General features: G+C 37.3%; 1 protein-coding gene and 1 long non-coding RNA gene across 6 annotated transcripts in view; one reads left to right on the top strand and one right to left on the bottom strand.

The window, feature by feature from the left end:
- Nucleotides 1-8,882, top strand: part of LOC146394924 (uncharacterized) — a 41,381-nt gene extending 32,499 nt beyond the window's left edge. Inside the window, exons 2-3 of the long non-coding RNA XR_014833731.1 lie at nt 5,775-5,874; nt 7,032-8,882. This is a non-coding gene — a long non-coding RNA (uncharacterized LOC146394924). The remainder of the gene's footprint in view (nt 1-5,774; nt 5,875-7,031) is intronic.
- MTPN (myotrophin) overlaps nt 1-12,481 on the bottom strand; it is a 65,235-nt gene that overhangs the window by 17,561 nt on the left and 35,193 nt on the right. For 3 of the 5 annotated variants that reach the window (XM_021078487.2, XM_085004793.1, NM_001256778.1), the window contains 2 exon segments: nt 8,531-8,644; nt 7,614-7,697 (listed from right to left, as the gene is read on the bottom strand). In XM_021078487.2, coding sequence (XP_020934146.1) covers nt 7,614-7,697; nt 8,531-8,644 — 198 coding nt within the window. 5 annotated transcript variants of the gene reach the window in all.

Here is a 12,481-nt window from a genome sequence, read left to right as displayed (position 1 = left end):
CCAGTTCTGTGAAGAATGCCATTGGTAACGTGATAGGGATTGCACTGAATCTGTAAACTGGGTAGGATGCTCATTTTGATAATACTGATTCTACCAACTCAAGAGCATGGTATATCTTTCCTTCTCTTTGTGTCATCTTTGATTTCATCAGCATCTTATAGTTTTCAGAGTATAGGTCTTTTGTCTCTTGAGGCAGGTTTATTCCTAGGTATTTTATTCTTTCTGGTACGATGGTAAAAGGGATTGTTTCCTTAATTTTTCTTTCTGATCTTTCATTGTTAGTGTACAGGAATGCAAGAGATTTCTGTGTAATGATTTTCTATCCTGTTACCAAATTAACTGTTGAGTTCTAATAGTTTTCTGATAGCATCTTTAGGATTTTCTATGTATAGTATCATGTATCTGCAAAAAGTGATACTTTTACTTCTTTTCCAATTTGGATTCCTTTCATTTCTTTTACTTCTCTGATTGGCATGGCTGAGACTTCCAAAATTATGTTCAATAAAGGTGATGGCAGTGGACATCCTTGTCTTACTCCTGATCTTAGAAGAAATGCTTTCAGCTTTCCACCATTGAGAATAATGTTAGCTGTGGGTTTGTCATGTATGGCCTTTATTACGTTGAGAAAGGTCCCTCTATGCCCACTTTCTGGAGAGTTTTCTTTATTAACAGTGACTACTGAATTTTGTCAAATGCTTTTTCTCCATCTATTGAGAGATCATATAGTTTTTCTTCTTCAATTTGTTAATGTGTTGTTATCACAGTGATTATGTGCAGATACTGAACAAGCAATCCCTGGGATAAATCCCATTTGGATTCGGTTTGCTAGTATTTTGTTGAGAAAGATGGTTTTCTATATTTTCTTAGCAAACTGATGTTTAGTAGTTTCTACCCTCTGTAGCAATGGCACATAATAATCATTTTGACTTCCTTTTTATAAAAGTGAGTTAATCTTTGTTGTGTTTATCACTTATTTATTCCATGAATGTACAGAGTAGCCTGAAACAGTTGTGGGTCACCAGCATCAGAGCTGCACAAGAATCAGCGGTTACGTATTTTTGTTGTAAAGTTTATAGCAGACAGCCTAAGGGGGTAAATTCTTTGACACAGTGTAAAGGAGAGAAATGATGGAAACAAAAAAGCCAAGTTTCTTTAGACTTTTCTCTCTCAGATATAGCTTAATATGCTAAACATCACCAGTAACAAATGAATTTATAACTAGAAATATGTTTTCTATAATCTAATAATAAAGCAGTAATGATGTTTTAAAAACTTTCATTAAATTTTCAATTCATGAGATTTGTGATACTCATTTGTATTTTTTCTACTTATTTGTTATAAAGAATTATTATTCTAACAGGTTGAATGGTTATTTTTAATAGCAGTAGGTAGCATATAAAGAGCAGAGTTTATTTTTTTATTTACGGGGTGTACCTGCAGCATATGGAAGTCCCTGGGCTAGGGGTCAAATTAGAGCTGCAGCTGCCTGCCTACACCACAGCCACAGCAACAAAGGAGCCAAGCTGCCTCTGCAACCTATTCTACAGCTCATGGCAACGCTGGATCCTTTACCCACTGAGCGAGGCCAGGGATGGAACCCACATCCTCTTGGATACTAGCTGGGTTCTTAATCCGCTGAGCCATGATGGGAACTCCCAAGGGGCAGAGTTTAAACACACACTAGAGTAAACTGAAAGCTTACCTGTCTAAATTCTAAACGACAGCGAACTTAGCATCTTTAAAAGATAATACAATCAAACACTTAAGTGGTTTCCTTTCTCCACAATACCTATAGTGGGAGTATTTAGAAATGGATTAGAGAACAAGGCTACCTGACTTCTTAAAATCTTTTAGTATCAAAGAGATTACATAAATTATAAGGAATTTTAATAAGTATTATAGAAAATTTGATATATTAAATACTATGTAATATTAATATTACAGGAAGTACCTAACATGATAGTATATTAATGATACAGGCAAATTTATTATTTCTCTTAGAGAATTGTTTCTTTGACCACATAGAAACTAGATGGAGATGCCAACTTATGTCCAACTGTGAAAAATAAATAAATTTTGGACTTGTAAACATCCATCAGCTGCTATATGATTCAAGAGTACCATTTCATGATTAACCTCTTCTAAAATTGTGTTCATGCAACACTGCTTTTATTCAGGCATTTGAGATTTTAATCAGGAAGATTACTTCAGTAATGTTTTTACACACCTTTTCTTTGGCTGCACCAGTGGCATATGGAAGTTCCCAGGCCCGAGACTGAACCCAGACCACAGCAGTCACAATGCTGAATCTTAACTGCTAAGCCACCAGGGAACTCCTATTACATATCTTCTAAATATTTCTCTTATTCCAAAAATTTCCGGTCAAGATTTCTTTAGGGGAAAAAAAAGGAGGAACCTTATTCAACTGTGAGATAAATACAATTTAAAATGACAGGTGCTTACAAGGTCTGACTTGTTGCTTTCACAAAATCAGGCTGAAGTCTCTGAGGTGTGGCCTTTCTACTGACCGCTGTGCAGCCGCCACCTCTTCTCTGTTTCATACTCTCACCTGGGCTTCTTACTCCTTGAGACTGCTAAATTCACCAGGATGCTTCTCCAGCCTGCATTTTTTTTTTTTTTTTTAACCTGCTTCATTTGTCTCCTCTCACCAATTAGTTTTATTAATGTTTCTCAGCTACTCTGGACTTGGTGAGAGTACCAAGAGCTCTGCTCCTTCCCTATGCATCGTGTAAGTTATTACTCAGCAGTTCTACAGTTTTACCTTATTTTTTTAATAAATGTTTGTTTTGTATTTCAGTATTTGTCTAGCTTTATTCACATACTAATTTCTTGATTACCCTCCTCTTGCATCTAACTCAGTCTTTCCCTTTGGGTTTAATTTGTTTCTTCCTGAAAGTGCATCCAACTCTTCACTCATCTGTTGCTCAAGGGTACTGACCACTTCTGGGCTTGAAGCTGCCTTGGATCAGCTCCTACCTTTTTCAACAGTCCTCTCTTGCTCATGTTTGGGAATGTCTTCTTCAACCTTATCCCACCTGCTTTCTGTCTCTCAAGGATTCATTCTAATTCCTTGTCTAAAGCAGACACTGATTCATTCATTTTAAAAACATCTTTTCTGTCTGTCACTGGAGGGCAAAAGGGGATACCATGGCAGGTGCTCAGACCTCAGTTACGAAGTGGAAGTCCAAAGTGTTGATCTCTGCTTTTCTTTTATGCATGTTATTAATTAAAAATTAGGTCAAATACTTCTATGTGCAGAAATACATATAATCATTTCACATAATTGTCCCTGATGGTAAGTCTGAAAGGCACTCTCAAGTAGTAGAAAGAAGATGGGTTTTTAAATTTTTTTTTTTTGCCTTTTTAGGGTACACCTGTGCCATATGGAGGTTTCCAGGCTAGGGGTCAAATCAGAGCTACAGCTGCCAGCCTACAACACAGCCATAGCAATGCAGGATCTGCGCCACGTCTGTGACCTCCACCACGGCTCACAGCAACGACCCATTGAGTGAGGAGGCCATGCAGCATCCTCATGGATACTAGTAGGATTCATTTCCACTTTGCCACAATGGGAACTCCCCCAAACTGGCTTTTGAATCATATATCCTGGAGCAAATCTTGATTTTATTATATTCTGTTTGACTTCAGGTTATTTAACCTCAGTGAGACTGACGGTCACCTCGTCCATAAAATGCAGATTGTTATACTTAAGTATTTGAAGATTATATAAACAAAGTACCTAGCACTATTAGATTATGTTAGATTCTTCTTTTGTCATACGGCAATAAGGAATTAAAGGTTTTAAGTTCCTACTTATGTTACAAACTACATCTTCCATTGCATTAAAATTAAAAAAAAAAAAACCTTGTCCTGTAAGTGAAGTAACATATCACATAGAGTTTGCTAAAGGCAGTTATTTTTATAATTTTTGTTTTTCCCTATTAGTTGTGATCATATTTAGTTGTAAAATTTATTATTTTGGTTTTTCCCCCCCAATCCAAGAATATATCAGTGGAATTATAGTTGACCCTTGAATAATGCAGGGGTTAAGGCACCGATCCTCTACACACAGTTGAAAATCCATATGTAACTTTTTGTCAGCCTTTCATATCTGTGGTCCCTCCACATCAATGGATTCAACCAGCTGCACACTGTGTAGAATACTGCAGCATTTACAACTGAAAGAAATCTGCATGTAAGTGGATCAGTTCAGTACAAAAATTTGTTGTTCGAAGGTCACCTGTACATTAGCGATGTAGACAAATCTAGAAAACTTCTAAGCTACATACTTTTAAAATGAACTCATAATAATCCATAAGGGTTCTCCTTTTTTTTGTTTGTTTTTTTAAAAATTTCTTTTTAGGGCTGCACCTGTAGCATATGGAAGTTCCCGGGCTAGGGGTTGAATCAGAGTTGCAGCTCCCGGCCTACACCACAGCCATAGCAACACTGGATCTGAGCTGCATCGGTGAACTAAGCCACAGCTCACTGCAATGCCAGATCCCTAACCCACTAAGCGAGGCCAGGGATCGAACCCGCATCCTTATTGATACTAGTCAGGTTCGTAACCCACTGAGCCACAATGGGAACTCCAAAAGGGTTCTCCTTTTGATAAAAGGCAGGAGAAACCAAATTTCCTAATACAAACATTGACTGCAACTTAAAAATGCAGTTAAATAGCCTTATTTCATCAATTAAAGATTTTGGAAAAAGCATAGTTCTCCCCCGAACCCCAATTTAGCTAAGAGAGCTACAGGGTATTCATTAAAGCAGCTTATGTGAAAATAAAATCAAAGTAATTAATTTTGAAAAAGTAGAACTGAATTTTATTATGATGCTCTCAAAAAGGTAAAAAAAAAAAAAAAGTATCTTTCATCTAAAATAAGTAGCTCTACATGGTTATAACTGATCTGCCCTCAATATAGCTATCTCTGAATGTCACCTATTTAGCCACAAAAATTAAGGCACAGACACAAAGGAAAGAATATTAGAGGAACAAGTAAAATAAAAAGAAAAAATTAGTTAAGTCAGACAACTCAGCTTACAATCAATAATTTGGCAACACAGTACATATTTATAAAAATACTACTGGGATAACATATTAGGGCCTAACGTACATTCACATCAAGCCAACTTTTCAGGAACTCAAAAGTTCTCCTCCTAATGTAGAAGACTTGTTAATAATGGAATCTTCTAACCACGGGATCTCAATGACCTGGAAACCTGTTTTGGGAATAAGGAATATAAAATAGAACAACAATATTCCCTAGCATGAGAATAATTACACCTTGTTTTGTTTCTCCCAGGAGGAAAGAGAGGCCTATCAGAGAGAAATACAGTTCTTACCTAAGGTTGAGATCTGGCTAGGAACTTACGGGCATCTTACTTAGGAAATGATCAGAGCTCTAAACTAAAAAGGAGCCCATGGAGGTTTTTATTTTCAGAAAACAAAACCTGTGGCTGGGTAGAAAAGGTCAGGGAAAGAGCGAGAAAGAAGGGGAAGGGAGGAGTCATTTGTTCTTGTTTTTTATTCCGACTTATGAACTTATTAATTTGTAACTGAGATACAACTGACATGTAATACTATTAGCTTAATTTGATTTGATATGTATATATAGTATGACATGATTATCACAGTAAGTTTAATTAGCATCCACCACCTCACATAATTATAAATTTTTTTCCCCGTACTCTCTTAGCAACTTTCAAATATAATGCAGTATTGTTAACTGTTCCTTTTATTCTACACGTAGCAGATGGATTGAGGCCAGAGGAATTAAATCAACACTGAGAAAGAGCCTGAGAGATACACAAAAAGAAATCAGATGCTGGTCCTGGGGCTTAAGCACACGGGTAAGATGTGCCTCAACCACAGAGCTATGAGAGTCAACACGCTCTTTCTTTACGGTTTAAGCCTGTCGGAGCTGGGTTTAGTTATTTGCAATACAGAGTCCTAACCAATAAAATACCAAAATTGTATTAAATCGTTCATAAAATATAAATTAATATTCAAAGCCTGCAACAACCAGTCTTTAATTTAATATGCAAAAATATTCCCCTAGGGATGACACTATCCAATAGTTTTCAAAGGTACTTTTTAATCTTTTCATGGGTTGAGGGAAGGGATGCACAGTAAGGAAAAAGACACAAGGGCTAGAAATCTTTGTGAGCACAACCTAACACAGATTCTGGGTCCATTACAGTGGCAATGAATAATATTTCTATTTATTTTGGCTTTTCATATCAGTATGGTGTTTAACATCTAAAAATTAGTGTTGATATACACCAAAACATCCCTAAGCCCTCCAAAACTTGCAAAACCACACCACCGCACATTGAAAGAAATCCAGTATTTGTATTTAACATGAAGGTATAGTTAAAACCCCTAGTTTTACAGGACCCAAATTAACTGCTTTAAAGACACTGCAGCAAAATAACAGTATCTTTGTCAATCAATGTTGAGACAAAGGTGCTTTCTTCCCAATGTTCTCCAAATCTTACTGAAGATGAATCTATGAAGCATAAAATCCTCTTCAATCCTTTCTGTAATAAAAGCTTCTATTTATTGAGCACTTACCTTGTGTCAGGCACTGTGGCAAAATGCCTCATGTACATGACTAATTTAACTGCTATTTCTTCGGTGCTTCTTTTAACACGGCTTATTTTAAAATTCCAAATGAGGAGTTCCTGTGGTGGCTCAGCAGAAACGAATCTGACTAGCACCCATGAGGATGTAGGTTCGATCCCTGGCCTTGCTCTGTGGGTCAAGGATCTGGCGTGGCCGTGAGCTGTGGTGTAGGCCGGCAGCTACAGCTCTGATTTGACCCCTAGCCTGGGAACCTCCATATGCCATGGGTGCAGCCCTACAGAAACAAAACAAAACAAAACAAAACAAATCCAAAATGACATGTTATGAATAGCACTTTCCAGGGTATGGCCTGAAAAGACAAGCTTGGGATTGATATTGGTACCTTATTTTATGAAGATTTCTTGTCTTTCAACATTTGCAGGTTCCATCTAATACAACTAGAATGGCTGCAACTGACTGGTTAATTCTGAGGACTTTGCTATTACAAGCTCTTAGATGAAGTTCAATGACAAAATAGTGGGACACTACAAATTTACCACGATCTCAATCACATCAAAACCCCAGATGACTTGGAGAGTCCTTAAGGCAACCTGCCTCTAATAATCCTGCCCAGGACGTACCACGAAAATTTCAAACTGGGGTTACCCGAAGGGTGGTATGTGAATCTAGCACCAGTCTGTAAACTGTTAAGAGCCCCGGACAACATTTTCTCCATTACCTGGTTTGGCTAACTTTTTTTTTTTTTTAATATCAGGATATTCTTGATGAGGAAGACTGTGTTGACTTAAATTCTAGCTCAAGCTCCTTACCCACCATGAACTGGTAACAAAGAGCTTGTGGGCCAGTTCCTTTGAGCAATACTGCTCTAGACCCCAATTTTGGATCTCACCTCTGGTGTTATGACTCGGATGCCACACAAAATTTAAGTAAATTAACAACCCAACACTTAGCTTAAATGGCTACACATAATGGAAAAAGCAGTAACAATCAGCAATTACCTCACCTTTGACAGAAGCAATTTCACACAGGAAACATGACCTTCATAGACGGCAGAGAGAAGAGGTGTAATATGATGCTTATCTGGAGCCTATGAAATAATAGATACAAATCACCTTATCCATTTTTTCATTTCTTCCTTTCCAGATCCAATTAGAGAAAGCTTGTAAATATTTCAAAGTCAATGTTTACCTATTTGCCTTTCTATGTAAAATCACTTCATAGCTACAAGTTTTCTACCTCATAGAGAGCTGCCAGAGGCCCTAGCCCATAAGCAGTTTCTCCCTGGGAGTCAACAAAGTGAAAGAGAGGAAGCAGGGTTTTGACCCCAGCTCAAATCTGGGTTCTACCACTTACTATGTGACTATTAACCTCTCTGAACCTCAACTTCCCACTATGTAGACATACATGTCAACAAGGCCCAGGAAGTGAATCTTGGGAGGAATGGAACATAGCCACCAGCGAGGCAAAAGACTGCCATAACTGGGCATCACCTGCAAAGTGAAAAGTTCTCATTCACTGCCATGGTTTCTTAAACATTTTTCTAAAAAATCTGAAAAGCAGCAGCTACAAAAGGCAACAGCCCAGAGGTGACTGCTCCTGTCTGATCTTGGTCCAAAAAACCAGTTTAGGTTCCTCAGATGACTGCAGAGCCCTATGTTCCACTGGGTGACAGCCATTTGCTACTTATAGATAGAACTAATTCCCAAGTTGCTTTAGAACTTGAAACATCCTAACTCCTAGTTTAAAAAAAAAAAAATCCTAACTATACATTTCTAAGTTACAAAAATTTGGTATAATTTTAGACTATATTCTTAATTCAAATGAGCTTTCCACAGATACTATTTTACAAATCTACAGAAAATAATTACCCCAAGGTATACGATAGGAATTTTTTCTAGAATGACAGTGTTCTTTACATACATTAATATCTGCTCCTTTCAGCAGCAGAAATTCCAGGATTTCAAGCTGCCCACAATCTGCTGCATAATGAAGGGGCTTCCTTCCACCTTCTAGTGTCCGGTTGACATCTTCTCCCTTATAAGAGAAGCCAAAGGAAAACAATATTCATAAGGATAACTGAAGAAGGGAAGTGAGCATCTGACATTTTTACTTTCTTAAAGCCATGGGAGTTTCATGAATTACATTTCTTGCAAAGTGAAATAAGTAACCAAGAACTTGAAATCAAATTCTGTACAACAGCACACAGTATGACTGCAATTCAAATGATTAGTTAAGTTGAAAATAATAAAAATAAATGTTACATGTAATGAAATACATTACTGTACTCTATTTCTAAGGACTTCAATTAGCGTGATGTCAAGATATGGCCCCCAAAGACTGGAGTGTTAAAATATGTCATATGATCTATACAAAATCTAAGAATTTGAACTTGTCAAAGAAAGCACCACTACTTTGATAGAGGCAGACATCATTATCACAAGGGTGATCAGTATTTCCTACTAAGCATTTCCTTTCATTCAACATTTACTAGAGCCCTACTGTATGGCCAGCTCTGTGCACAGAGGGGACAATGGTGAACAAAATCAGACATGGCTTCTAACTGCAGAGCTTACTGTGCAAATATTAATCAAATAATCACATGACTAAACAAGGCGATAACAATATGTACATGTCACGAAAGTTGTGAGAATTAGACTACAAGAGCCATGTAAAGCATTTAAAATATTACAGCTAACATTAACAGAATATGTTTAGTTACTGTAGGTTAACAGAATATGCTTAGTTATTGTCAGTGATCTTTGTACATAACAGATATACCAAAATAAACTGAATCAAGTCCATTACTTAGTCTTTTCAGTTTAATGTCAAGGGTCACTATAGAGATAATGCATCAATTTTTCAAACAATGAAGTCATAACAATTCAAAATCATTAAACAGAGTTCCTGTCATGGCTCAGTGGTTAACAAACCGGAATGGTAGGCATGAGGACCCAGGTTCAAACCCTGGCCTCAATCAGTGGATTAAAGATCCAGTGTTTCCATGAGCTGTGGATCCTGCGTTGCTGTGGCTGTGGTGTAGGCCAGCGGCTACAGCTCCGATTGGACCCCAAGCCTGGTAACCCTTCAGATGCCACCCTAAAAGGACAAAAAGACAGGAGTTCCCATTGTGGCACAGCGGAAACGAATCTGACTAGGAACCATGAGGTTGTGGGTTTGATCCCTGGCCTTGCTCAGTGAGTTAAGGATCCGGTGTTGCCATGGGCTGTGGCTGTGGTGAAGGCCAGCAGCTACAGCTCTGATTCAACCTCTAGCCTGGGAATCTTCATATGTGGTGGATATGGCCCTAAAAGCAAAACAAACAAAAAAACAAAACAAAAATCATGAAATAAATAGAGGCATTTTTTTTTCCTCCCTAAGGAAAAAGTTTAATTTCAAGATTCTACATCCTCCAGTAAGTATCAGTCATCTATATCATCTTACTTATTATTCAAGGGATGGTACTTAAAGAAAAAAGCATTCTCTGAGGTGACATCACCTGCCTGTCAAAACAATTACTGGGGGCATCAGAGCATTAAGTCAGGGAACTAAATTACACAGAGTGTTGCCAAGTTTCAAGCCAGATGTACATTTCAAATATATTATCTCTGTAGAGGATCAAGAGTTTCAACAAAAATAATTTTTCTTCTCTGAGTTACCTGATAATAAAACCTTTTTCTAAGTTAAGAGTACCTTAGTAATTCAAAGCAGTAACTTCTAATGCATTGTTCACTCAAGTCAATATGTGATCTTTATAGTACAAGAGAATCTCTTATAAAGTATACAGATATAGAAGGCAAGTGTAGAGCATGCTTCAGATCACTCGAGACTAGGTGAGAACTTCAATTCTACCACTTTAGTTGTAGGATTTAGACCAGTTACTTTTTAAATCTTTGTTTTCCTATCTGTAAAATGGAAATAAAAATTCACCTTACACGATTTTAGTGTATCATCAAATAAGACAATCCAAGCAAAGTACCACATAGTACCTTACAGGGTGATAGGTTTATAAAAGGTTAAGAATTAATGCTGTGGATTCCTAATGTTGGTTTACACTGGTTCCTAAAGCCTATCCATAATTGGGTTAATGCAGTTTTCTGCATAATGGTTGAAATATAAAGAAATGATATATATACTTTATATTCAGAAACAAGTTAAAAAGTAAGGGCTACTTGGTGTACTGCCTTAGTCTTTATTGACAACTGCAGAAATGTGAGCCTTTGAGATGAAGAGATACTGCTTAAAATGATTCAGATAAAACTAGTTTTCCTTTTATAATTAGTTCCTTTCCATTATTTGTATTAACTGGAGAGAATTAACTGGATAGGTCTTTTCAGTGAAAGAAAGTAAAGAAGTAGCTGCCAAAATATTCAATAAGATAGTTTTGTCAAAAAGATATTTTGCTGAGTCAAAATATGTCCCATCTCCCTTCCCTACTTAGTACAAGCAAGCAAAATGCAGATGAAAAGGAACTGCTGTGAATTTAAAACCTTCTCCTTTGTCCCTGCAGATAACTGCCTTCGCAATTCTTATTTTAGCAGACAAAAATGGCAATACTGGAAAGGCTTTGTGAGACGACAGGAAAGAAAGAGTCGTCTTCTGCAAGTCTTAGCCAAAGCAGTACTAATGGAGAAATTTACAGTACTAAATGCCTGTACTGGAAAAGTAGAAAGGTCTCAAATTAATGATCTTTGTACTTCCACCTCAAGAAACTAGGAGGGAAAAAGGCATACGGAAAGCTCTGTACCTTGCTTAATTTTGCTGTGAGCCTAAAAATGCTCTTAAAAAATAGTCTATTAAAAAAATTAAATGCAAAGTAAGCAGGAATCCATTAAACGGAGAAAAACAACAGAAATCAAAAGCTGATTCTTCAAGACCAATACAACTGCTATATTGCTAGTTAAAATGATCAGAAAAAGAGTGAAAAAACAAGGTGCTAATACCAGGCTTTACCGATTATCTTCTTACAAGGAAATGCTTAGGACCCAGAGGGCTACACTGGTAAATTTTACCAAACATATAGGGAAAAAGGAGTAATGCTGATTCTACATACTCTTCCAGAAAATAGGAAGTACCCAAACTCACTCTATGAGGTTAGCATTACTCTGATTCGAAAATGAGACAAAGATGTTACAAGAAAAGAACAACACAGATTCTTATGAACACAAATTCTAAACAAAATTTTAGCAAATTGAATCCAACAATATATAAAAAACACAACAGACCAGACCAAGTGGTGTTCATCTCAGGAATACAAGGTTGGTTGAATATTTGAACAGTCAGTCAAGGTAAGTCACCATTTTAACAAGCTAAAAAGAAAACCTATAATAATCATTTCAAAAAGCAGCTGACAGGGAGTTCCCTTCGTGGTCCAGTGGTTAATGAACCTGATTAGGATCCAAGAGGATGTGAGTTCAATCCCTGGCCCCACTCAGTGGGTTAAGGATCCAGCATTGCCATAAGCTGTGGTGTATGTAGGTCGCAGATGCAGCTCGGATCTGAAGTTGCTGTGGCTGTGGTGTAGGCTGGCAGCTATAGCTCCAATTTGACTCCTAGCCTGGGAAATTCCATATGCCACGGGTTTGACTCTGAAAAGCAGCTGACAAAATCCAACAACTTTTACTGATTAAACACTCAGCAAACTACGAAAATAAGGACATTTCCCTGGCTTAATAAGAGGCTTCTACAAACAAACAAAAAACCCTACAATTAACATGGTACTTAACTGGCGACAGACCGAATGCTTTTCCCCTAAAATCAGGAACGAGATGCCTCTTCTTACCACTTCTATTCTACACTGTACTGGAGGTTCTAGCCAATGCAATTAGGGAACAAACAAACCCTATCCCATCCTGAAAAGGAAGAAGTATAACT

Source organism: Sus scrofa, chromosome 18 (assembly GCF_054392235.1).
Source record: "Sus scrofa isolate SSC_HxYL_T2T_F1_AM1 chromosome 18, Sscrofa_HxYL_maternal_Yorkshire_Landrace_v2.0, whole genome shotgun sequence".
NCBI lineage: Eukaryota > Metazoa > Chordata > Mammalia > Artiodactyla > Suidae > Sus > Sus scrofa.
This window is presented reverse-complemented; position numbering and strand designations above follow the sequence as displayed.